This window comes from Sparus aurata, chromosome 7, assembly GCF_900880675.1.
Source record: "Sparus aurata chromosome 7, fSpaAur1.1, whole genome shotgun sequence".
NCBI classification, from domain to species: Eukaryota; Metazoa; Chordata; class Actinopteri; order Spariformes; family Sparidae; genus Sparus; species Sparus aurata.
Window position 1 is genome coordinate 5530169 of NC_044193.1, and position 26484 is coordinate 5556652.

The 26484-nt window shown below is 45.3% G+C and overlaps 1 protein-coding gene across 4 annotated transcripts in view; it reads left to right on the plus strand.

The window, feature by feature from the left end:
* Window positions 1–26484, plus strand: part of plxna2 (plexin A2) — a 195453-nt gene that overhangs the window by 126539 nt on the left and 42430 nt on the right. For all 4 annotated transcript variants that reach the window (XM_030421748.1, XM_030421750.1, XM_030421749.1 and 1 more), the window contains exons 13-18: window positions 6602–6753; window positions 11265–11382; window positions 14067–14203; window positions 16471–16638; window positions 18614–18707; window positions 25540–25779. In XM_030421748.1, coding sequence (XP_030277608.1) covers window positions 6602–6753; window positions 11265–11382; window positions 14067–14203; window positions 16471–16638; window positions 18614–18707; window positions 25540–25779 — 909 coding nt within the window. The remainder of the gene's footprint in view (window positions 1–6601; window positions 6754–11264; window positions 11383–14066; window positions 14204–16470; window positions 16639–18613; window positions 18708–25539; window positions 25780–26484) is intronic.

The following is a 26484-nucleotide window of genomic DNA, read 5'->3' on the forward strand; positions in this document are numbered from 1 at the left end:
CTACACTACACTGTACTGCATTATATTATACTATACTATGCTATATTGTGCTATGCTTTGCTATGCTATATCATAATACACTGTGCTACGCTATGCAATACTATATCAAACTATACTATACTATACTATACTATACGCTACTACAAGTTTTTATATGTTACTATACTAAACTGTACTACACGTAACTATACTATATTATACTACACTGTACTGTATTATACTATACTATAATATACATTACTATTTTGTACTATACTATAATATACATTACTATACTATACTATAATATAAGATACATTACTATACTGTACTACATCATACCATACTTTAATATACTGTACTATATCATACTATACTATGCTATTTTGTGCTATGCTTTGCTATGCTATGCTATACTAAAATATATTTGTGCTATGCTATGCAATACTATATCAAACTATATCATACTATACAATACTGTGCTATGCTATGCTATGTTATACTATATCAAACTACACCATACCATAGTACACCATAGTATACTATACTATACCATACTATACTATACTATACTATACTCAGTTGTTTTGAACAGTTATACAGAAGTTGCACTGATACCTGCTGAGTTCTTATGAGACTATGTCATTGTGAGGTGCTGCATGAGAAGCAGCTGTGCTACTCTGCACTGTTTCCTTCTGGACTCTCAAGAAGAATGAGAATGAGCCGTAACGAAGCTCCCCAGGGTGCCGGCCACATCTAATACCTGCAGAATTTTCTCTAATTGGCAGAGTTCTGTTTTAAGCCTGAAGAGCAGGGAAGCATAGGTTCCACTTTGTTTGTGTTCTGTGTATGCTTGTGGACTGTGCGTATGGCTGCATGTGTAACGCTCACATGGGTACGTTAGTGTGGCAGGTGATCTTACCATTAGGATTTATCCAAGGGCAAAGGCCCTGACACACACACACACACACACACCCACACACACCACCAAAGATATCCAGTTTTCAAAGGCCTGTCTCTTTGACATCTGTCTTCTCTTTGTGCAGTATCCAAAGTTGCTTGCTCATTTGTCTTCTCACAAGGTTATTTCAACCCCTTTGAAAGAAACTTTGGCACCATATGAAACCACACACAAAAACAAAAGAGTAGCTAGCTAAGAGTTACAGGTCATTTTAAAATTTCCTGTGACTCATGAAGACGGCAGGGAGGTGTGTTTATTTCTGTTTTTTTTTTTTCCTCCCACTCTCTGAGCATTCTCAGGCATTGCAACAACCCAACCCAATGGTTAGATGTCACTCGCATCAGCACCACCAGGGCCACGACCTGGAAGTGCTTATTTGTTTTCCCATAAGTAAGCCTTTTCTTGCCACATTCTCATCCCGCCTGGTGGGTGTGCTGTCACGGGGGACTCAAGCCAGGAGGACATACTATTTAATTAGGCTTGGTAACGCACCAGTGCATTGTGGTTAACCCACCAGACCCCTTCTACCTCCACATCGATTCATTCGGGCTTCCTGCTCCTCCGCTGCGCACTCACATCTTACTCCAGCCAATTAAAAAGTGAAGTTAACGGCTCGGTAATTGATTTGCTATACTGTACGCAGATAAGGCAGAAGAGCAGAGGCAGGGTGAAGGCCGTCCATACTTGTTCTAAATTCTGACTCTCCATCACTCCTCTTTGTGTGTCTCTGTGAGTCACTGTCGCTGACTCATCTTGGCGAATTTAAATGACGATTAAATAAAGTATTCACGAGAAGGTAAACTTAAACATTCAGCAGCTTTATCTGCTGCGTGCCTTAAATGTTCCATCTGTCGTCCAATCTGCAGTGATCGTTACCCCCATCAAGACATCGACCTCAAGATATTTTTAGATGAGCTAAAGCAACATTTCAACTGGGTCATATATCTGCGCAAAACATCAGGTTTATGTATCGGTTTCGTCAGAATCATAACGAGGGCTTTTGCAAGCTGAAATCTTATATGTATCGAAGGGAGAGAGAGACCGATATGTTCACCTACAGCAGCTGCAAGGCCACATTGTGAGCTAGAGATGTCAGCTCGAGGGGGAAGAACTCACTGCCAAAGCTCTTTCCGACGAAAATACAGCGTGTAAGCCAAAGATTGTTGCAACAAGTTTAATGTTTCAGGGGAGCTGTCGAAAAGCATTTCGCAAAAAAAAAAAAAAGTTATTCGCAAACAAATAATTTGAAAATGATCCCTCACTGACTCACGATAGATTAGAGTCGGACTGTTGCCGGGTTGAATCTTTTCCCCTCTGAGATGGATGAAGTCGAAATTGTGAATGAGAGCGAAAGCGGCGTTGGAGGGTTCGAGCGGGGTTGAAGCGAGGCGACGGTGGAGAACAAAGGACAGAGCAGAGGAGCTGAACCGTGGAAAGGTGGGAAAGACGGAACGTGAGAGGAGGGGGGGGGGGGGGGGGGGGGGGGGGGGGAACGGAGCTCTGCCCCCCCGCGGGCCGTCTGAACTCGGGTCTGTTTACAGCTGCAGGTGGCAAAAACCAACTCTGATTTAATTTACATGATTCGCATGAGCACGTCCTTCAGATACACGCAAGACGCGCCAATATTTTCTCCTCTTCGTCGCCCGCCGAAGCCGGCGCCGGCGTCGGCTTGTGCCGCGCCCCTACCCCCCCTCCGTCTCTCAGTGATTACAGTTTCTTTAAGAAGCAGACATCCCCCTGGTGGGCTGAATTTATTAATAAATTTGGGGTTTGATTGTATGCACCGAAGCCCCCATCATGAGCTGATTTGTATACATACTAGCACATTAGTAGATGTGCCTACCACGAGATAGGCCTTTTGAATAATTAATGTTTCTATTAAGTGCCACGGTGCCTCCCACCACGGGCTATTAATATTGAAGAGATGTAAGCCCCTGCTAACAGCGGAGGGAATGACATCAAATGAAGCTGGGAGTCGGATGGGCATATGAAAGGCGTCTCCTCAATAGGCTTTGGCCGTGACTTCTGTGCGGGTTTACAGTGCAGCAAAGAGGCTTCCCTGCCTCCCAGTGACAGTGAATAAACATCTAGCTGTTGCCTAAGGATAGAAAAAAAATAGTGCAGGATTTTCTACCCCTCACAAGCTTATTGTTGATATTTTGAACACCAGAGGGATGGTGGGGCTGTCAGTCAGTATCATGGCACGACTGAACTCTCATCACTGCTGCAAGCCCCCGGAGAGAGCCGCCGTTACAGTACGCCTGCTTCCCTTCATTAAACCGCCAATAGGACAGGTGGATAAAGTGTTTGCGCGGCGAAGTGAGACAACGTGCGATATAACCCCGGATTTACACCACCCGGTGACTTAAAGCGGCCAGCATCGACGCACTCACCGAGGGAAACGCAGCCGTCCTCAGAAACGACCTCTTATCGCGTCACTTTCTCCCTTGTTTTCCCCTCTTAACGCGCTGAAAAACTCCTCTTCATCACCGGCCCGTATCTCTCTGACGACTACAAGACATTTAAGACCCTGTAAAGTATTTAGGATGTAGTTTGTTCGGGTGGGGGGGGGGAATAAGTGATCAGTGGGGTTTTTTTTTATCAAGCCCATTAAATGCTACTCACAATTAAATGTGACACGCTCGAATTAGTCGGAGCGCAGTCCAAAGACAAAGAGATTAGCTGCGAGCTCCCAAATTGTATCGAGGGCTATTTAATTTCAAAAGCGGGTAAAAGAATACCCAGCCGCGGTGAAATGGAAATGCATCGACTGTCAAGTGGTTTCATTCTGGGAGGATCTCTTCAGAGCTTCAAGGAGATGAAGCTCTTTTTTTATTTATTTTTTTCATGAATGTGTATATTAAAGATTGATGGCAAAGAATACACAGAAGGAATGCCGACACTGTGGAGGGGATTAAAAAATGATTAGCTCCGAATTGTCTTGGATGATGTCATTCAGCCCTGTCAGCTGCCGTTGCACAGCGACATGCTAGGCTTGCATAGCCCGAAGGCAGCCGGGGCAGCGCGTTGCCCTCCGCTCTATGTATTGAGTGTAGCCTCGGCTGCATCAGCACAACTTTCCCCGCCATTACTCCGGCTGAATAAGTCAACACTGCGCTGACAGACATCCCCAGGCTGTTCACATTGACAGCCATTTCTTCGCCGTCTCCCATCGTTTTTTCCTCTTTTTGCTCTCAAACTAGCAGATTATCTTCCCCCAAAAGAGACCCTTTCTTTTCTGGAAGTTTCTTTCTCGTGGATTATAATGGCCGACCCAACCCCACCCCCCCTCTTTAGTCTTTTCTATGGTTGTCGCCAAATTGTGCACAACGTCTAACTGAAATGGTGGCGGTGAGTGGCCGATGCTCTGATCCCCCCCCCGAGCTGGAGAAACAGATTATTCTACAGAAAGAGCGGGCGAGCTGGGAGTGCGATGTGCAAGCCGACTGGCTGTTTGTTGGGAATTACCCTCTATTGACAGTGTGACAATGCCAGGCGGGCAGCAGCACTCCTAAAAGGATTACACAGGGAGCATGGCATGGCAGCACTGGGTGGGAACGGGTGGGAGGGGTGGTTGGGGGGGGGAGTAAGGGCGGCAGGGTGTGCATGCATGTCCGATGAGGTTTCCTCTTCCTGTTCCCTCTTAAAAGCCTGAGCGCTAAGACAAACAAGCAAGCCGGTGCTTAGAGCGGGAGGAGGATGTGTCACCCAGCCCGAGGGAGACGAGATGATGAAAGGCAGAAAGCGAAAGGAGGAAGGAAAGATGCAGAGAAGAGGAAATGTTTCGGGGAAATATGAAGTCAAATTCCGCCCCTCTGAAAAGATTATTTCCGCTACGCGACTGCAGTGGGTTCCCTCTGGTCTGCAGAGGTCATTAGGACGCGGCTCGCAGGCTATCAAACCGCGGTCCTCGTGTACAAGGAGGGTCTTTTATGGATTTTGTTCCTTTGTTTGTTGAAGAAGTACAGGCACAGAGACAGAGAGCAGCACTTCTCTCACGCCTCCCAGCTGGGAGACATCAGTGGCGTGAGTCTTTGAAGTGGTGTTTTCTTTTCCTGTGATCCACTCGTGAATCGAGGCTCTATCTGCCAATGGGGGGAGATCAGTCAAATGGGTTTCATGCATGGATTAGACTGTCTTCCTGTGCTTGGTCCACCGTGGGAAGGGCTCCATTTCAGCCTCAAGGGTAGAAGGAGGAGGTCTCCCAAGCTTTTAGCATGCCCATCTGTGATCCAGCGCTGCTGTCCTGTCGCCTCTCCCCCGCCTCCTCCCGCCTCACCTGTCACGCATCGCGGCTGACGGGGCCTGGGCAGAGTGGCATCCCCGCTCCCTCTGCTCCTCATCCCATCCCTTCTTTCCTTCTGTCCTCTGCTCGCCTCCCTCTCCTCCTCACTCTCTTGTTCTCTCTCAGGCCCCTTACATTGCTTATGTAACCGTCACTAAGTCTACTCGAATAGCTGCTGCCATCGCCTGACATGGATATATTTAGCCATTATGTTCCCCCCCCCCCCCTTACCCTGCATGCCCAAGCAGTGCTAAAAGATTCATGTATTCAGACCCCTCAGGCGGTGCAGTGACACACTTACTTTACATCCAGAGCAATTAATGTCCACTGAATCTAGATTACAATGCCGGTGTCCCACAGGGAAGCCGCAAAGCCCCTAGTGGGTGTCGGTGGGTAGGGATGGGAGGGAGCGCAGCAGCACTCTGAAGGGTCGCCGTCACGTGGCACTTTGCGGCTCAGTAAGCGGGCACAACTGGCTGTTGTGTTTTTTCCCATCTGCTTGCACGGCCAGTAATAGCATATTGATTGTTTACGTAGCGCCAGCAGCTCCACACAGCCAAGTGACAGTCATCTCCTCCCCACTGCCCTCCTCTTTCTCAGTCTCCTCTATCTCACAGTACCGTCTTCTCTCTCCATCTCCTTCCTCTGTTTTCTCTCGCCCCGCTCTCACTCTTTTATCCGCCTCCTCCTCCTCCTCCTCCTCGTCTTCTCCTCTCTTGTTTAAAAGGCTGGATGACGGCCAGGTCGGAGCCTCAACAGGGCTCTGCGGCACAGAAGGCAGCATGCCACCCTGTGCCAAGGTCATGCTGGGCAGCCATATTGTATTTTATGAGTAGGTGGTCTGCACTAAGCATTAATATGGCCCCTTGTTAGATTTACCATCCATGGCAACAGCAGTAGTTTTGGGGGCAGGCGCCTGTCCAGGATGTTAAAAATCCATCTAATTTGTCTGATTGTGAAGTTTAGTTTATTGGATCCACCGCTTCTTGATTTCTATGAATTAGTTGATGAAAAAATAAGTTTTAAAGTGTATTTTCTTGTGTGAGGATGTGGTGCCATGTTTAGACAGCAAGAGCAAAAAAAAAAGGAACCAAACATTACCTGCTGTTGTGATTAGCGCATGCTTCTGGCACAGTGACTCATGGCATGTACTGACATTCTGGATGCAGGCGTGGGAGTGCTCTTAATTGCTTTTACAGCCACCTGGACCGAAAGAGCACATTAACCCGTGAGCAATCCGCGGAAACCTGCGCCCATTTTTTTTAGGATTTTAAAGACAGGTCCATAGCCGAGGAGGGAAAACATCTTTTGATATCAGCCTTCGACCAAAAAGCATTTACAAGATTCTCCCTGACTTCTGTGCCCCCCCCCCGTAGGTGACCCCAGTGGCCGGACCCCCGGAGGGAGGCACGCGGGTGACCATCCACGGCACGAACCTCGGTCTGGCCTTCTCAGACATGGTGGGCAACGTGGAGGTGGCAGGGGTGAGGTGCACGCCCGTAGAGGACGGCTACATCATCGCTGAACAGTAAGTCACACAAACAAGTCGAGCTGCAGTGTTATTATTTTAAAATGATTGTCATTAGTCGTGACAAGCACACGAAATTCTGTTAAATCTTCAAGCTAAAACAAATGTGTACCGTAGCTGCCCTTAGCTAGTTAGCTCAGTTAGCCGTGCAGCTACCAGGGAGGGTTGGCATTTCAACCAAGAGCTCATGAGCTTAAGACCGGGATGGGATGGTGCTTGCTGGTTTACATGCCAACTCTACAATACATAGAAATCATACAGTCAAAATATTATTTATGCTATTTTTTGACATTCTGTTAATTTAAGTTCAAATTTCTTACATATTAACTGCAGGCACGTGGGAAAAGTTGGCCATATATTGTAGACAATGCAGCGTCGAAATGTTCATTATTTTTAATTACCCAATTTGCGAACAACATCATTTGCTCGCCAAACCTCCTGATAGAGAAACAGCACAGATAAGATGATAAACATGCATTAAAATCAGTTATTAACACTCATACTACTTACTGTATGCATGTGATGTAACAGCGAACAAACTCTGATCAATATGTGTTTTGCAACCCAAAAAAAGCTGTTTTCCCCTCCATCTCCCACCTTAATGAAAACTGGAGCAGGTCCAGACAGTCTGGCCCTGACACATCGCCGCTCCCCCCCTCTTGCAGCACACTAGCCCAGCTCCCACTCTCTGCAGCTCATCTAGTCAGCAACAATCCCAGAACAGCTGTGTGTGTTTACTTGTGTTTACCTCACTAATTGTCCCATGCTGTGCACACATCACGTTAAAGTCTGTCCTGTTCACCCTGAACTAATGAAACGTAGCCCATGCATCGCCCCCCCCCCTGCTTGGCTAGACACGCAGACGTTACGGTGGTTTAATCTCCCCAGGTGATGCAGACCTGATCGCGATGGGAGAGGCAAAGGATGTGCTCACATGCAGCTCCGACGCTTTACATTAAATATATGTTAACATATTTGGTTTAGGATTAGGCTGGATTGCCTCTGGGTACAGATCGTTATCAGTGGAAGAAATGCAATGCTTTATTGGAAAAAAGGAATCCTTTTTGAAGGAAGGAAGCTACACAGGAGTGTCCACAGCCCTATGTTCCCACATTTTGGAAGAATTTTCTCCAAAATGAGGCCCTATGTTCCCACAGTTCCCATATTTCTAAGATTTTTTCCAAAATGAGGCCCTATGTTCCCACAGTTCCCATATTTCTAAGATTTTTTTCCAAATTTAGGCCCTATGTTCCCACAGTTCCCACATTTCTAAGTTTTTTTCCAAAATTAGGCCCTATGTTCCCACAGTTCCCATATTTCTAAGATTTTTTCCAAAATTAGGCCCTGTGTTCGCACAGTTCCCATATTTCTAAGTTGTTTTTCCAAAATTTGGCCCTATGTTCCCACAGTTCCCACATTTCTAAGTTTATTTTTTCCAAAATCAGGCCCTATGTTCCCACAGTTCCCATATTTCTAAGATTTTTTTCCAAATTTAGGCCCTATGTTCCCACAGTTCCCATATTTCTAAGATTTTTTTCCAAAATTAGGCCCTATGTTCCCACAGTTCCCACATTTCTAAGATTTTTTTCCAAAATTAGGCCCTATGTTCCCACAGTTCCCATATTTCTAAGTTGTTTTTCCAAAATTAGGCCCTGTGTTCGCACAGTTCCCATATTTCTAAGTTGTTTTTCCAAAATTTGGCCCTATGTTCCCACAGTTCCCACATTTCTAAGTTTATTTTTTCCAAAATTAGGCCCTGTGTTCGCACAGTTCCCACATTTCTAAGATTTTTTCCAAAATTAGGTCCTATGTTCCCACAGGTCCCATATTTCTAAGATTTTTTCCAAAATTAGGCCTTATGTTCCCACAGTTCCCATATTTTTAAGATTTTATCCAAAATTAGGCCCTATGTTCCCACGGTTCCCACATTTCTAAGTTTTTTTTTCCAAAATTAGGCCTTATGTTCCCACAGTTCCCACATTTCCAAGTTTTTTTTTCCAAAATTATGCCCTATGTTCCCACGTTTCCTTTTTCATAAATTTTCCCTAGGGCTTAATTTAATGGGAAATGTAGGAACAGAAAACCGAAATTTTGAAAATGGCCTAGAAATGTAGGAACATAGGGCTGACCCCAAGCTACACAGCTAGCACAAACAAACCTCATGTTGTTGCTGCTATAGATTAAATATCGCACCACTGAAAACCTGCATGTCACTGTTAACTCCTTACTTATAACCATGGGTATCACATGTTACTACAGAAACATGTAGTAAAATGTTGGGAGTCTCTCAGGGGTGACGAGTGCTCAGGCATAATCAGCCTGTCTTCCGTTAGTGCGAAATCCCTCCTCCCTCCGCTGACCCAGAGTCAGTTAGAGAACAGAGTTAAAGTTTTAAATGTATAGCCGAGCACCGAGGCGCAGCTGACACACATACACTTATGCACACACACAGGCTATCACAGTCGTGGCTCTCAGAGGAGCCTTTAACCCTAATTCTTTCCTTGGCCTACTTCTGCCCTCGGAAAGAGAACAGCTCAGCACTGCACCGTCGCTGTTACTCGCACACTTTGAGCCTCACAGTGCTGTTACAATACACATATCACACACACACACACTGGATGGTCACACATGTTCTCGCACAATCGCTCCAACTCACAGTGGTTCATCGTATTCATTCCCCGTTTTCTGGTGGTGTTTGAACACCATCATGTTACAGTGTGTCCGTGTTTCTTCTGCTCTTTACTGGCCAGTTGTAATTAAAATTCTCTATGTGCCACTTGGCCGTAGGGGACAATTTGTCAGCAGCGCACTGATCTGACAGCACTTTAATCCAACTGGGGACAAGCTAGGGAATTCATTTATATGGCATGTAAAAAAAAAATAAAAAATAGACTGAGCGAAATTAAAAAACTAACCTGTGACCCCTGTAGTCGCACCGCGAAGGAGTGGGAGTCTTCATCCGAGCCAGAATTTTTTATTCCGAGCCAGTCGGGGTCATATCGGCTCGAGGTTCATTATATGCGTGTCCTTATCTGACTGTTGCTGTTTGTTTCGAGTGTTAATTCAGTCGCCAGGCTTCCTATGGTGGACTGGACAAGAAAAGGGAGGAGAAAACGCATACATATTTATGTGTGTTTTATGTTCCTACTTCAGAGGAGTGTGTGAAAGCCACTCCTGCTTTGAAGAAGAAGCCTCAACTTTTGTGTTTTTGTTTTTTTTCGGCAGTCAGAAAGTACCATTTTTCCGAGGGCTGATGCTGGGCTGTGGCATTTCTTTTGTAGCGGCTAAATTGAATCCTCATTACGGAGGATTTAGTTTAAAAATAAACCTCTGGATTTTCGGTCCCTCTGCGGACAACATAAAAATGTAATGTTCAGTTTTTGTAAAAAAAAGCCAAGCGTATTTCCATTCATGTGCAGCTTTTACAAAGGGACCGGCTCAGCAGACGTTCAGGTGGGGTTCGTGTTTTCTCTCAGGCCCGGTGAGAAGAGAAACATCCGTTCTGTCGGCGAGTAAATCCTCCTTTAGCCACTCTCTTCCACACAGTTCAACCAGCGAGTCATTCGTTGTAATTCGGATGATCAGCGCTGGAGAAATAATACGTCTGCTCTGCTTCATCTCCTACCTCTGCCACGTATTCTATCTTTCTTTTCCCTGCACTGTGATTGCTCCTTGTGCTTTATCACTCCCTGGCACCGCCGATCAATAGAAGTCCTCGTTTTATTATGTCGTTTGATCTCGTCACCTGCGGCGCTGGGTGACGCCTGATCACATGGCGTGATAAAAACTGCATTGATCCCCGCTGCGTGATTTACATTAAACGTACCGCGCTGGCACAAAAGAACCATCGGCGTCAGGAGCCCGGTTGTTGGTGGGGGATTTAAATCTCCTCTGGTTGTGTTCAAGTGCCAAGAGGAGGAGAAGCACCGGCCTCCTTTAAAGATCGTCATGGAGGGGGGTCCTCGTCGATGTCTGGATGTGTCCCGTAATGAAATGAGTGAGACAACAGAAGAAGATTGCATTTAGAGTGGAGGATAAATCGATACCAAGCAGAGAAGCGTTTTGATTACTTTCTCTCAACTTCGCTCGAGGATTTAAGATGCGCAGACGACTTCTGAGACTCAAGTCGTTCAGGGACGGTTCTGGGGGGGGGGGGCTAACAGGGGCCAGTGCCCCCCTAACTCTGAGTCTGGACCCCCCTGTGGCCCCCCTGACAGGGAGTCTGCATTAATAATACAATGACAGATTTCTTACAATGATTTTATTCTGAAGGGAAAGGCAGAAATAAAGTGTCTCAGCAGTTTACTACCCAATCAAAATTGCTGAAATTGTAAACACTGCTTTGTCTGAATGAGGGATTTATCCTTTTTTTCCGGGTTGTATGTGCCCCCTAACAAAAAAAGCCGGCCCCAACCTGGCCCCCCTATTAAAACTGGTCTAGAACCGCCACTGCGTTCCTGATCTTGAAGTTATTTGATTATTAATTGTGCTGTTGTTGTGTGTTTTTGTAGGATCGTGTGCGAGATGGATCCGGCCCACGCCGACACCAGACCCGGTCCGGTCCAGCTGTGTGTCAGCGAGTGCAGACCAGAACTCCGGGCCCGTTCCTCGCAGCTCTACTCCTTTGTGGTAACGACTGCAACAACACCACATCGCTCTGCACCCTCGTGTGATGTCGTTAATCACGCCGCACAAACTAAAGAGCTGCACGGAAGTGATATAACGCGTACAGTCGCCTCAATTAAAAGTGATTTGTACCTTTTCCAAACAAAGTAATTGTTTATGCGCCGCCGGCAAAGTAACAGCGCGCGCGTCGCCATGACTACCACCGGTGTAATTAAGCAACTCCGTGGATGTTTACTTGTTACTTTGCGAAACAACATGCTTCCATTAACATCACAAGGTTTTCAGAGGGGTCTCCGTTAATGATCTCTGCAGCTCTCTGGTTGTAAAACGCTGTTTGCCTTTATTGAGGCAGGATCACAGGGTTAATTCAGTGTAGGCTTGTGAAATATACAGATTTAAAAAATGTCATGTTGCCTTTGTGACTCACTAGCTGCATTAGGTTAAGCAAGGCTTAATGGATAAATTAGTTATAATGCACCTATAGCGCCGTGTAATCATAATTATAAGCTTTAAAGCCACAATGGTAGGACTTTGTGTGAACCCCATGTCTATTTTACATTATAACCCATCACGAGCATCCTTATAATGCAGCTATAGTGCTTTATAATCATTGTTCTAATCATGCATGAACACTCGTAATGATTTATATTAAAATAATAACAACTCATCATGATGCCGACCCCTATAATCCAGCAAAAACATACTTGGAATATGATTTAGTCCGCTTATAGTTCTAAGGAATCATCAATATTCAGGATGCTTTTTAACAATAATCAACACATTATAAAGTATTTTATAATGGCGTATTACTGCCTAATTTTCATTTTGATAATTGCCACATTATCATTTTAAAACACACTGTAATCCCTATTGTAATGCTTTATTATGTGATTAAAAGCCGCTCTTTGTGGCAGATGGGTGCTTGAAATTAAGTTTTTAAAATCCCAGTGTTTTAGGCGGATGTAATAGATTACAGGCTGGGTATAAATCTCTATAAGTGGTTATTGTTTGTTCCGAGTAAAGTGGAACAAATTACACAAAGTCAGTGCAAGAACAGGACTTATTAGTCTAACCACGGCAATCATAACTCATTAAAAACTCACCACAAATAGTTTAAAATCCATCCATAACCATTCATTTTATGTAAGTACCTTTTATATTAGCTTGTGTGCTGATTTTGCATTGACTTAACCTGATTTTTCCACTTTATTTGGAGCAAACATTGACCACTTAGAGCGACTTATAACCACGTTGCAATGTGTAACATCTGACTTTGACACATGGATTTCATTACCTTACCAAAAGAACACAATTACCACTTAAAGTTAGTGAGTGAGTGACAAAGCAAATTTGATGTCTTGATACTTAAACTTATGAAATGCTTATGAATATATAAACATACAAGCATGTTTCATAAAGTGTGTAATGAATCAAAGAAATGACTGGATTTTTTTTGTACAATTGTTTCTTGCCGTGTTTTTTAGGTTTTAGTTCATTCTGGAAGCAAACGTTCATCTGCGCTAAAACATGAGAACAGCTGATCAAATGTGATTGGGCGGGGATCTTAAGAGGGAGGGAGAGGAAGAAAGATAAAAAAAAAAAAAAAAACTTGCTAATGGAAAATCGGCGCTCAGCTCGGCAGGTAAACATGATCTGCTCCCCGTTCTCACACGTTGACGCGCACGTTTCCACCGATCTCTCGTCAGCCGCCGTCGCTTGCCCGGCCTGCAGCGAACTGATAATCTACTTTTTTTTTTTGCGCTCCATCACACCTTCACAATTAGCACTCCCTTAACAATTAACAGCAGCGGGTAATTACCGCTGTTGTTTTTCAGACTACCTGCTTTAGCCTGCCTCCTGGTAGTCGCACCTAGCTCGAGTTTCACCGGCGTGACGCTCTCGGCTGCGGAGTAAACTCCTCCGCTGCTTCTTCCTCTCCCGCTCTACAGCTGCCAGTCTGGGAAGCAGTGGAATTCCTCGAAGAGTATCTCGCAGATCCTAGAATTGGCACTGCTATTCCCTCAGACCACCCCGAAAAAAAATATAAAAAAGACAAGAAAAACAGCCAGAGAAGCTTTCTTCCATTTTCCCGATAAAACACACTCCCTCTGTGACCGTCTCTTCCAGCCAGCGGTACTTGAGCGCTTGGCTAAGTGGCAGCGTAGACGACAGAATGTGCATTTAGTTGTTCTTAAATTGCCGTTTGTATGTTTGTGCACACTGAGGTGTGTGCGCTCGCCTGTGTGCGTGCACGCGTGTTTTCTCTGCATGTCTGCTCGGATATTTCTCCATCTGTCTGTGTGATGGCGGGCTCGCCGCCTGCAGCTGTAAACACTAGTTATTTTCAGACCGTCTTTAAAAAAGCTTCACTCAGACACAAGCCCGGCAATGCACGACACACAGGAGGAGGATCTCTCAGGGACTCTAAGAGCTCCTGGTTTTATCCTCTCTTCTCTCCACCGCCGCTGCACTCCACCGCCATCGGCCTGGCAATATGAATAACTGTAATTTGCAGGGGGATCTTTGATAATACATGAAGGTTTCGAGAGGTTCCCCAAAGTTGCTGGCCCTCTTTCTGAGACACCCGCCTTTTTTTTTTTCGTCTGCCTTTTGGTTTGTCCTTTTCTCTCAGCTCCTTCAGTGCTCTCACAGTCTCTCTTAACCTTTCTTACTCTCTGTTTTTGTAGACTCCCTCAGTCACAGGTCTGTCCCCGAGCCGAGGTCCAGAGTCCGGGGGCACGAAAGTGACCATCATGGGAGAAAACCTCGGCGCCGGCAGCAGCGTCAACGTTCAGTTCGGAAACCAGACGTGCGAGTTCTTCGGGTGAGACTTTCTCCTCTTGCGCCCATTTCCTACCATAAAAGCGCTATTAGCAGCCTATAAAGTTTAATTGGCTTTAAAAAAAAAAAAACACGCCTGAATGATCGGCTTTTGTTTAACAGAGGCCGTTCGTGGAGAGAGGGCTTTTTTTTTATTGCACATTGAGATGAGGCGTAAACGTGAAGTGTAAATGAAAGACACAAATTTAAATCTCCACGGTTTTACGGGTTAACGTTAAAGGCGAAACAAACCCACTCACTGCTAACGTTGACAGTTGTCACCTTTATTAACTGATTTTAAAAAGCATAGAACATAAAAGAACATTTCAAACGCAGCCCATTTGTCTTCGTTTTCTGTCCTGCTCGTCTTGTATTTTTGTGTTACAACTTTTTCTTCGCATTTTGCATTCATGTCTTTAATACGCACGGACGGCAGCGCAGCTCTTTGACTCTGCGTTTCTTTAACTTTTCTGAGTTGCTACTTACATCACTGTCAGAGGATATTAGATACGGGGCATGCTGTGAGCGAATGGAGAAAGAACAAAAACAAGAGCTCTTGCTCCTGAGATGATGTGGATTATTCCCATTAAATAAGCCGCTATATTTCACCGCTTTCTTGTATTATTTTTTTTTTCTTTCCCCTGCTTGATATTACCGAGAAATCCCCCAGGGGAAAGCCTCTCCCTCTCTCCCTCTGTCAGAAACTTATGTAAATCTTAATAAGGTTTTGATGACCTACTGCATCAAACCCTGTAATAATAGCTTGTGGAAAAGAAAAAAAAACCCTGGTGCTCCTATAGATTCCTCTTTCTTTTTCATCCACCGCCCTCCTCCGTATCACCATATCTTTCTATCAATTTGTTCATCTGTTCTCGCTTCCCCCCTATTTTCTTTTTTATTCCTCTTGTCTCTCACTCTCACAGCTTCCTTCCATCTCTCTCCACCCATCCATGACTGTAATGTTGTAAGGTTGAAGGAGTCAAGCCGGCTTTTAATGAGATATGGGGCTAATTACTGGTTTGTGTTTCTCCACTGTATTCCTGGCATGGGAGGGAGAGGAGGGAGTGGAGGATTGGGGTTCTACCACCAGTTCTCCTTCTTCTAATGAACTGGGGCAAATTCAGGGGGGTGGGCAGGTAGAACAGGGAGGTGAGGGGAATGCACAGAAGTGAATATGACACTGGCGGAGGTGCTGCTTGGCTCATTGGCACCTTTGTGCGTTCGTGAGACCAGATCAGCAAGATCATAAGTTTCAGAAAAGCCTGAAAAACTCTGAAAATTGTTCAGTTTTTTAGGGTTTCTAGCACAAATGTCTTCCATGCAGTAATTAGAGTTGTTATTTATTCTTGGCAGAGGATGAAAGGTTTTGTTGTTTTGTTTTTTTCTTTTGCCATCTTCAGTCTCAGATAATTACAGAACAGGGCTGGTAGTACAAAATGCATAAACACAGTCTGATATTACAGTGATGGTGATCCTGGAATGTCATAATTAACGTTGCTGGAGGACCGTCATAGCGTTGCAGACAGGAAAAAAAGCTGGTTATCCTTTCAAACACATGTTTAACGTAATTAAATGGTATGTTTGAACGTAAACCTAGCAAAATATTTGTATTGCCTTAACCTGACAAAGTATTTTTGCCCCCTTAACCCAACAAAGTATTGTAGTTACCTAAACCTGACAGATTATTTTTGTTGCCTAAACCTATCCAAGTACTTTTGTTGCCTAAACCCAACAAAGTATTGTAGTTATCTAAACCTGACAGATTATTTTTGTTGCCTTAACCTTACAAAGTAGTTGTGTTGCCTTAACCTAACAAATAATGTTTGTTGCCTTAACCCAACAAAGTATTTTAGTTACCTAAACCTAACAGATTATTTTTGTTGTCTAAACCTATCCAAGTACTTTTGTTGCCTTAATTTAACAAAGTAGTTGTGTTGTGTTGCCTTAACATTACCAAACAGTAAGGGGAAAAAAGCAAAAGAACAATACGTGAACAGTGTGACAATATGCTCCAAAGTCACAAATCCGGGGTAACTGCTTGTTCTAGATACTCCAGTGATTCTTCAAAAGTTGTAATTATGGTCCTGGAGTGGATTTCAACATGACGGAATAATGTACTATTTGTTTATGTTCTTTAATGCTGCTGGACTGTAGATTTCTTTGTGAAGGACTTGGTTTGGGTTTTCCAGGACAGTGATGGATGTCCCTTTCTGCACGTTATCGAGAGCCTTAATACAGATTTAAATAAATCCAATGCTGCGTCTCTTGTAGGCGGACCATGACGGAGATAGTGTGCTACTCCGCCCCCTCCCTGTCCGGGCTCGGCCCGGTGCAGATCAGCGTGAGTGTGGACCACGCCCAAATCAGGGAGAGCCTCACCTTCGAGTACATAGAAGACCCCACCGTCCAGCGGATCGAACCAGACTGGAGCATCGCGAGGTAAAGTCACCGCGTACACCATATATACTCAAAAGACTGTAAATGTTGTTTTTATCCACATCCTCGCCAGCCAAATCTGAGATTTCATCGCACAAATGAAGGATTTCCTCCCCTCATCCAAAGCTTTAGATCCAGCCGGTCCAGACCAGTGGTAGTAAGCAGACAGCAGTCAATATTGCACTTTCAATTACTGTTCGGTTCCCTTCCAATTAGTCTGGATCTGATAGAAGTGCCACAGTGTGCAGATTGGAGAGCATGGGCACCGTTAAGACCCGATATTCTCCTATCGAATTCAGCGTTGATCCATCTGTTGAGTTTCTTTGGCAGATAGATACACATGCACTGTACACTACTAATTAAAAACAAGAGAGGGATGAGGATGAAATGGAGGCTTTGGAGAACAATGTGCTATCAGAGGTGCGAGTCCACAGCAGATGGCTCGGGCTTAGAGACGGAGTGTAAGGGACACCGCAACAGAAGAGAGACGGCACGGAGGGAAAAGAGGGGGAAAATGAAGAGAGAGAGAGAGAGAGAGAGGGAAGGGAATCATATTGGTCAGATGTCTTGGCTTTTTTGTGTGTCGGATGAATAGATTGATGGACAGATAGACAGACAACATGTCAAACTTTACAAATACACCAACAGTAACCGATACAGGCTACGTTTTTGTAGCCCGTCCCCAGACTCCCTTTAAAAATCACTCAATTTTGTAAGTTTTTGAGTTGGATGCAACCTTATAAATTCAGTGAAGCGCTGCCGATGACACATTTCTTATCATTTGGGCCTTCTTATAAATTCGGCAAATGTCATACATTATTATTTCCTTTCCTTTCCTGTCTGTCTAAACATTGTCACTTGTGATTTTCATCCATCTGCAATAACCGGCTTGTAATCGATCACCAGGCGAATCACGCTGATGCCAGGTGTCAGCAGGCTCATGGATGGATGAACGGATAGATGGACAGACGGACAACATTGTGTCAGACTTTACAAATACAGTAAACAGTAATCAATATAGGCTGGGTCTTTGTTGCACTTGGCGAAAGCAACCAGTCTCCCTTGAAAAATCGCTTAATTTTGTGAGTTTGTGAGTCAGGAGAACATTTATAAGCTTTGTGAGGTGCTGTCCACGACACAGTCATACTTACTTGGGCTTTCTTGGAAATTCGGCAAATGTTATACATTATGTTGTATCTTTCTATGTGTCTAAAACATTGCCACATGTGATCAATCATCCCTGTGTCATAATAGACAGATAGACCGACCCGCACAGTGGCTGGCGATATAATTTGATGAGCCTGCAGACAGCACAAGGTCCGTCCACAGTAACTCATGCTCCCGCAGTGAACCCACAGCGTCAGCACGGGCCCGTCTGACATTCATCATCGCAACAACTCCCGCCCGGCATCTTTATTTATCACGCCACACTGACGAGCGCAACAACAAAAAACAACAAACATCAACAGCAACCCAAACAGCTGCAGGGGGAGCCGCGCATCCAGCGGCTTCGCTCCCGCTTTTGTTTGTGTGCTTTTGTTTTTCACGCCGCTGCGTTGCGAAGCAGCCCAGGACCACCGCTGCACCCGCGTACGCACTCGAGCTGCTTCTGTGTTTCAAAACCCGATCCCGCGCTAGTTGATTACAGCAAGTGAAGTCAGTTAAAAAGCATCTTTAATCACCCTCCACTCCAAAGGCTATTATCTCCCCAAAGAACCTGAAAGGATGAAAGGCAGTTTGATGCGCTTATTTTTCGACTGATGGTGAATATTCTGGAGAGGTGCGTTCGGGGCGAGGGAGTCTTTGAACTGCTCCGTTTCTTTTTCCTCTTTTACTTTATTTCTCTTCTTGTATCTCTGAATTAAAAACAAAAAACAGTTGAGACGGAGAAACGAGGAGGTGTCTGATAAACATGAGTATTTAAACCTGTGGAATAATAAATTGTGTAATTTTTTTCTTTTTTTTTTCTTTCTCTCAGCGGCCACACCCCCCTGATGGTGACGGGGACCAATCTGGACGTGGTTCAGGAGCCCAGGATCCGAGTCAAATACGCCGGCCACGAATCTGTCAACGTAAGAGAACCCCCCTACACCGCCTCGACCGTGGAGTTAGTGCCGCACGTGCTCCCTGAAAAACACCTCCTGCAGAATGTACACTAACTAGGTCCTGCTTGACTCGCCAAACACTGCTATACAAGCAGGCTAAGTGATGTTTAGCTTGGGTATAAAGAGTGCTATCTCCTCCCAACAGCCCCTCCAGCTTTCTACGCTTCCTGCTTGAACCCGGTCGTCTCAAGCACTTCAACGAGCATCTGAATTATGCAGCCGGTACTGAGAGTGGTCTGCCGCGCGCGGTGTTTAATTAAGAGTTTACCCTAAATTTTCTTCAGGCTAAATCTCAGCTTCACATCCCTCCCTTCCCCTGCCTGCTAAGCTCTGTTGTGTTTTAATGTCACACCAGTCATCCTGAAGAGAATCCTCACTTGTTTGAGGGAGACTGAGGTTTTCAAACTACTGCATATGCAGATATATTTAATTATTATTTTTTTTTTTTGCAGAGCAGGCTGGAGGAGAGTTTGAGAGAAGGGTGGGCGGGTCAGAAAGTCAGGAGGTGTGCATGATCGGGGGCAAGGAGGCTCCTAATGGGTTTCAATGGAGGATTAACTGTGGTCAAAAGTCTTTGGTCAGCATAAAGAGCCCTTGTATAATCAAAGTCTTGGCTGCGGGAAATCGTTACAAATTGCATTTGAGCCCCATGTCCTGGGGCTCCTTGTTTAATTAAAAGGATGGGATTTCCTCTCCGTGGTCTGGAGAACGGCAGGGAGATCAGACGAGTGGACAAAGGGAGGGAGCCGGTTGAATAGAGAGCGAGAGCAGGTGAGAGAGAGGAGCGCTCTGCCCGGCGAATACTGTACCGACACAACACGGAAACATGCCGGTAACACAACAGTTGCTGCATTTCTTCTTGTGATCCCTTCATACAAAGCGACCACCATCGTCAGATAATGTGTCTGAAGAGGTGAAACTATCCAGTGTTGCACAGAATAATTACAACTTTTGGAGGAAAGTCAAAAAATAAACCTATTTTGGTAACCGTTAATGTTAGGGAACAGATAGTGACCATTGACTGGTAGCCACTCATCTGCAAAGTAGCTAATTATTAAAGTTACCACAAAAACATAGCGATTAAAAATGTAGCGGTGTGGACGCACAAAGTCTGGAGAGCGCCATTTTTTTGATAATGTCGTGCCACAGAGATGTAAGAGTACGTGTTTGTTTGTTCTCCCACAAATGTCCCATCCTCGTGATTTCAGACGTTCTTTGATTTGAAATGTTGATTATTCCAACCAACCAGAATCGATATTTCAATTGAAACATCTGTCAAAAAAATAAACCAATCTTTTTTCACCGTATCGTGGAGCCCTTAAGTTGCGACAAACTAAATCTCACGGTTAATTAATAGAATCTGAGGAGCCTTGTCTCACTTGTAGAGTGATTTGTCCTCCCCGTCTGCGATGTCACCCTCCCGTCCCTGACATTTGTAATCTAAAATTGGCCTTAAGTGTCTGAATTGCTTAGTTCTTAGTGCTTTACTAAAATCCTAACTCTGCCACGGGCTCTCCGTGCTGCAACATATCCTCACTCAAGGACGCCATTTTTTCCCTAAAAGACCTTTGCGAGTTACGGAAAACCTGGTAATTACAAGTAAAAGGCAGAGCTGTGCTGTTTTTTATGTTTAGAGAAGAGAGAAAAAAAAACATAGCGAGAGACTCCTGGAGACCTGGCAAAATGGGATTTGACTCGTGTGTGTGTGTGGGTGCCGTGCTGTCTGATTTGTCAGTTTCCGAGGCTTTTGAAAGAGAGTTGTTCATCTTTTCGGCGCGCCTCGTCTCTTCCAGCTCCGCACCTAGCGCCTTCGCAAAAAGAAAAGCCCGTGTCACCGCCTTGATTGGCCCCACAGCCACAGAGAATGAATTTCTATTAAATGCTAAGGTTACAATTACCCGTCCTTCATCCCATCTCCCCCCCTCTCTCTCTATCCCCTTCCTCTTTTGTCGCTGGAGGAAGGCAAACAGCAGAGCAGCCTATAGCAATAAGAGCTGCTGTCTGTCAGGCAGCCTTCAAATGATCACCTGTCTCCCGCTAAATTGCCTCTCTTCTCTCCCTCCCTCGCGTCACCTGCACGGATTCACAAAGAAACCGGGAGAGAGAGAGAGAGAGAGAAAGGACAATTTTCTTTGTGAAACGCTCTGTATCTGTCACCGGATTCACGGCTGAAACATTTATCATAATCTTGATTAAAGCTAAAAGGGTTATTTTCCCAGCTCCGGAACATTTCCCCTGTCCCAGAAAGATTTCATCTCTCCCCCTCGCATTTGCCACACTTAACACGTCTGGACTGAGTGTCAGGCTCGGCACATCGGGTGCATTTGCAGCTGCCTGATGATGAATGAAAGTGTTCGGCACGGGCGTGCCGGGCTTGCTATCACGTCGAGGCCAATCAGGCTGATTGTCTTGTACGCTGAGGAGTCGAGGCGCGCATCATCGCTAAGGGCAAACGACAATGGACGCTCAAGAACGTACAGTTTACATGCTTGCGATGATTTTGTATTCTCGGGTCTGCATGCGCGTTTCTTCCCGCGCCAGACATCTCGACGGCGCCGGCGTCACGAGTGCCTCATTAAATCATCACCGCGTCTTGAGTGTCCACAGTCTGGAGGGCTACTGCTGGTTCCTCTTTGACATCTCTGTTGTGCGGCTTTTGTTCTGGCTTTAAAAGAAGAAGAGCCACTTGTTAAGACGGTGCTTTACACAAGATGTTTCGGGAAATTAGTCGCAAACCTCATCACGAGGCGCGCTGGGAGACGATCCCTTCGCCTCCCGGCGTGACACGCATCTTTTCAAAACCGCTCGCTGAGGCTTTGCACGAACTTTTAAGTGCCACGCACGGATCATTTACGGGCGGATCGGAGCTGAAGTTAGAATCAACACCAGTATTAGAAGTTGGTTGAACTAGTAGGCAGGCGGGAAAATAGACACAGTGTAGGAGTAACAGAGTACAGGAAGTGCCAGCTGTCCAGCGTTAGCCTCGGGATGACCTTTTGACTCGGCGACCCCTTTCGCATTCTCTCCTACGCACATCTCCGCAGCCAGTCCATCTTATCCTTTATTCCTCTCTCACTCCGGCTCTCTCCATCGCTGCTTTCCCGGCCAGAGACCTTTGAATGGTCGAGTGGGCTGTAGCAGCACAGTAGATCATGGTAATGTATTCAGCCAGAGGGGCTGGAGTGTTACTGCCTTAAAACACCCCGGCTCTGTCCGGCGGTAGAGAAAGAAAGACAGATGAGGCCAAGATTCCAATTATTTTCTCTGTGTGTTGACCTCGATTCACTTTGTCAATGCTGAACAATGTGTAGCTTTCTTTCCCCCCCTACATGGCCGAAAGGACTTGATGTACTGTTGTGTGTATAGACTCTGTTTTTTGGCGATACGCAGGGAATGTGTTTTCATCGCGGAGTGCCGGAGGTGGAGAGCAGAAACGCGCGCAGTTGTGTAACGTCACGACTGTACGTCGTAACGGAGCGGTGGAAAATAATCTCTCGATTCGGTGGAGCGTCTGGAAAATCCTGTAATCCTCATAAATCCTTTGTAGTGTAAAAAAAGAAAGCAGTGCACGGTAATAAAGAGGACTTAATGTACATATACTGGGAGGCAGGAGCCGTGCAAAAGTGTCGTTTGACACGCAGCTTTTATTTTATTGCCCCGCCCACAGAGGAACCCAGATATCCACGTTCCCTTCATCAAATCCCACAACGCCCCATTTTACCCATCACTGTTTACTCACTCGTCGCCTTGGATTTACACACGTCACACGAGACATCTGACGCGATGGCGGCAGTTTTCTGTACTGACAGGATTCAGCGAGGTAACGGATTTATTTAAGAAGGAGAAGAAGGAGAAGAATAAAAAAACGAGAGAGAGAGTGAGAGGAGAGAAAGTGAGGACAGTGTGTCAGGAGGAAAAAAAAAAAACCTCACAGTATCCATCTCAGGCGGAGCAGATGGTAGTCGGAGCTGTAGTTGACTTGCAAATGCCTCGTCGTTCCAAACGCGACTGTCACGAGGACGCCTGCCGGAGCATCTGGGGCCTGTCTATATGACGTGTCGCCATGCCAACAGTGAGGACGTCGCCCCCTGTCTAACTTCGGTTGAACTCGCTCATCCGTTAAATCCAATCCGTCCATTCAAACTCTCGGAGTGATCTCGAGAACATAGTGGGTAAAATGACATTCATTTATTCCCGCGTGAAACAAAAACTTGTGAATTCATCCGTTAATCGTTCACTGTGTTCTCTAGAAGGTATTAAGTCAGGGCTGCACTGTGAACAACGATGTCATCACGTGTTGTTTTACGAGTTATTTTTCCTTCGTGGCTTTTAGAACCTACAGAGCGACGCTCTTCAAAGTCTGCTCGTCACCTCTGGCTCGCAGTCAAGTGACGCCCATGCATGCACACACAACCTAAAACTCAAAAGTATGTCAGGAGTCCTATCCTGCTCTCGCTATCTATTTTTAAAAGGACTTATCTTCTCGCTCTGCTCGTGCACTACCGCTGCTGCAAGCGCGTAGAGCGAGAAAAGATGTTAGAAGACCAGGAGAGCGCTGCTACGGAGCGTCGAGGCTCGTGGTGCTTCGCTGTTTATGTCTCTGTAGGAAGCAGAGTAGAGGACGTATGGCAGAGCTTCAGCTACTTCAGAGGTACATGAGGAAGAGGAATACGTCTGCTGCAGTGACCTCTCTATACGTCTCCCACATTTCTTGCACCTGTAGGAGCTGATTTCACACAAACAAAGCCATCCCATGTGCAGCTAGTGCAGTCACTCTGATATTTTGATTGCAAAAAATATAAAAAAATACTAAACATTCCCTTTTTTTTTTAGCTTCTGCAGGTGTTTGGATTTTCTCTACTTGGTGTAACTGCATGCGTCATATTTGTGGCTTTTTTTTTTTAATGTTGGTCATTCAAAACAAGTAGAAACAAAGCAGCTTGCTCACCGCAGGGCTCCAATATCCAGCGATTTAATGCACCGCTGCACAGCACCGGCTCGTGCACGCAGGAGAACAGTCACATGAGCGGTGAGTCTGTGATGAGTTCAACGCAAGAGTACAAAAATGGTTGCATATTCGTACTGTACGCACAAAAGAAATTGCGCCTAATCGATGTAGCAACTGATGTGCATGTGTGAGATGACACCTAACAGTCTCTCGACCAAATAACAACAGTTGACTGATGTATATACGTTCATTTAAGACTATACCATAGAGGGAAGGCCCCTGTATACAGAAGGTGTCTTTAAACGTATACTTTTATATTTGTCTATTGTATTTGTTTTTTTCTTACAAGACCGAAATAAACACACTAAACTAAAAAAAAAAAACTAAACGTCTCCAATCAAGAAAATTAAGGTATTTCATAGTGTTTTCTGACATTTCAAGGACCAGTTTGTAGGATTAAAGTGGCATCTCGTTGTGCGTTTGAACGAGCTGGCGTTTTGTACGTCCTTTCTCGCTCCATCTGTAGATATTAAAAAAAAAATCTCCTCCTCAGGGAGCAGAGAGACAACTATTCTTAGTTTCAGGTGATTATACACTAAAAAAAAGACTTTTCCATTTCATTTCTGCCACTAACTCCCACACACTAGACCTTAAATAGGCCAAACAATTAACATTAATTAAGAAAAAATGATCATAAACGGATTAAATAGATGATTAGAATAATTGCTAGTTGCAGCCTGAAGTCACACACAAGCAAAGTTTCCCCCGAAAAAGTTCTCGAATCGTACTTTCTTTGCACATTTAGTTTCAGTGCTCTCTCCGCGTCGACAGCATACGAGCGCTCTGCAGTCTGCATCCGAGAGAAAAGTAAATAAAGGGACCCGACCCTCCCTCCACCTCTGCAGTCACACTCCCGCAACTCACCTTGCACCATGCTGGCAAAAACACAACTGGTGTAGCCTCCGCAGAATGAGTTTGCATCGATCTCCCCCGGCTTGCTCCCCCAGAAAAGCAGACAACAGGTAGGAGGCGTGGTGGTCGCCAGCGTTCACCAGCTTTGATGATATTTACCTCTAATTAAGTTTCTTCCCCAGAGAGCGAGCTGGGAGGGAGTGAGCGGAGATAAAAACCTCTCCGAGCAGAGTGCTGTGCAGCAATCAATCCTCTCTCGCGCTCCCTCCAGAGCTGAGCCGGGGAGGATGGATGGAAGACAGGTCTCTCATCTGGGAAAACTGGAGAGAAGTAATAAAAGAGCCATAGCTCAGCCTTCCACCTGAGGAGATAGAGGAGCGTTGCCTCCATCCTTTTGTGGTTGTTGTCCTCCAGTGTTTTTTCGGGGGTGGGGGGGATGGGGGGGGAAGCAGTCGCAGCAATTTATTTTCGATTTTATGGAGGCTTCCTCTCCAATAGAGATGGATTTAATGACACGCGATAAATCCTTTTCTCGCTGAGAAGAATGAGGATTTTATATGCCAATTATTAGACTGCACAGCCTCCTGCAGGGTTCATGTTGATACGGGTGTGTTTCACTTTAGATCACACTGTAGGTTAGAACAAACGGAGGGCTTTACAGCGGGGGAAAAAAACTTTGGTGTCGAGCTGTGTTTTTATTTTTTCGGAGACAGGGAAAAGAGAAAAGCAAACAGCTGAGCTGCGCTGAACTGTCTGTGTTTATCCTGGATGACTGAATCACACAACTCGTTTCATTTTTTCGGGGGCGCTCCGGCTGCGCACGAGCGCAGAGTGCAGCGCGTCCCCAGTAGCGTCTCCAAAAGTGGGATTTTCTCTCCCGACACGTTTTTTTTTTTTTTTTTTTTGTTTTAATCCTCTGCCTGTGTTTGTTCTCCCCAGGTGTGTAAAGTGCTGAACACCACGAGCATGAGCTGCTTCGCTCCCTCCCTGATGGCGGAGTACCACCCGGGCTTGGACACGGTGAAGCACGCCGACGAGTTCGGCTTCATCTTCAACAACGTCCAGGCGCTGCTGGTCTACAACAACACCAACCTCCTCTACTACCCAAACCCGTACTTCGAGCCCCTCAGCACCTCCGGGGTCCTGGAGCAGAAGCCAGGATCACCCATCATCCTCAAGGTACGGGAAAGACGGATCGGACATAGAAATCTAAATGACATTTACCTTAGCTGTATGTATATGATGAACGAATAAGTTCTGGCGTAGCGAACTCACAGGATTGATCAGCTGTTTCTGCTCTGCTGGAGAGACAAAAAAAAGCTGCTTTTAAAAAATGTAAATAGTCTGCTCATCGCTCCACAGAGATCTGATGTGACCCTCCTCACGTTAAAACAAGAAACAAACAGAAATTAAATATTTCCATCTTGTTTTTCACGGTTTGAGGTTCACCTGGCGCTCCAGCGACCAGAGTTTTTCTCCAAAGAAAGCCGCAGTCCAACAACATTAAAGGGCTCAAACAAACAGGAAGAGATAAAGAAGATCTCCTTTTACTCACACTACAATCCGCTCACATATGGCCTATAAAAAAGTGATTAAAGGAGACTTAATATTCTCATTTTCATCAGGTTAATCATGTTCTTTCTAGTCGCTACTCTCTGTTTTAGCTCTCCTCCCCCTGAAATATCCCATTTGCTCTGATTGGTCACTGCTAACAACAAGAGAGCAGCTTCACTCGATTATTTCTTACACGCCAAACTACCTGCGAGGTAAGAAATCAAGGATATGTGTGAAGAAGTCAGAGAACTAAAGATGAGACTACTGATGAGGCGCTTCAGCAACTTCAGCAGTGTTTTTTTGTGGAAGAGAAGCTTCTGTCGTTGCATA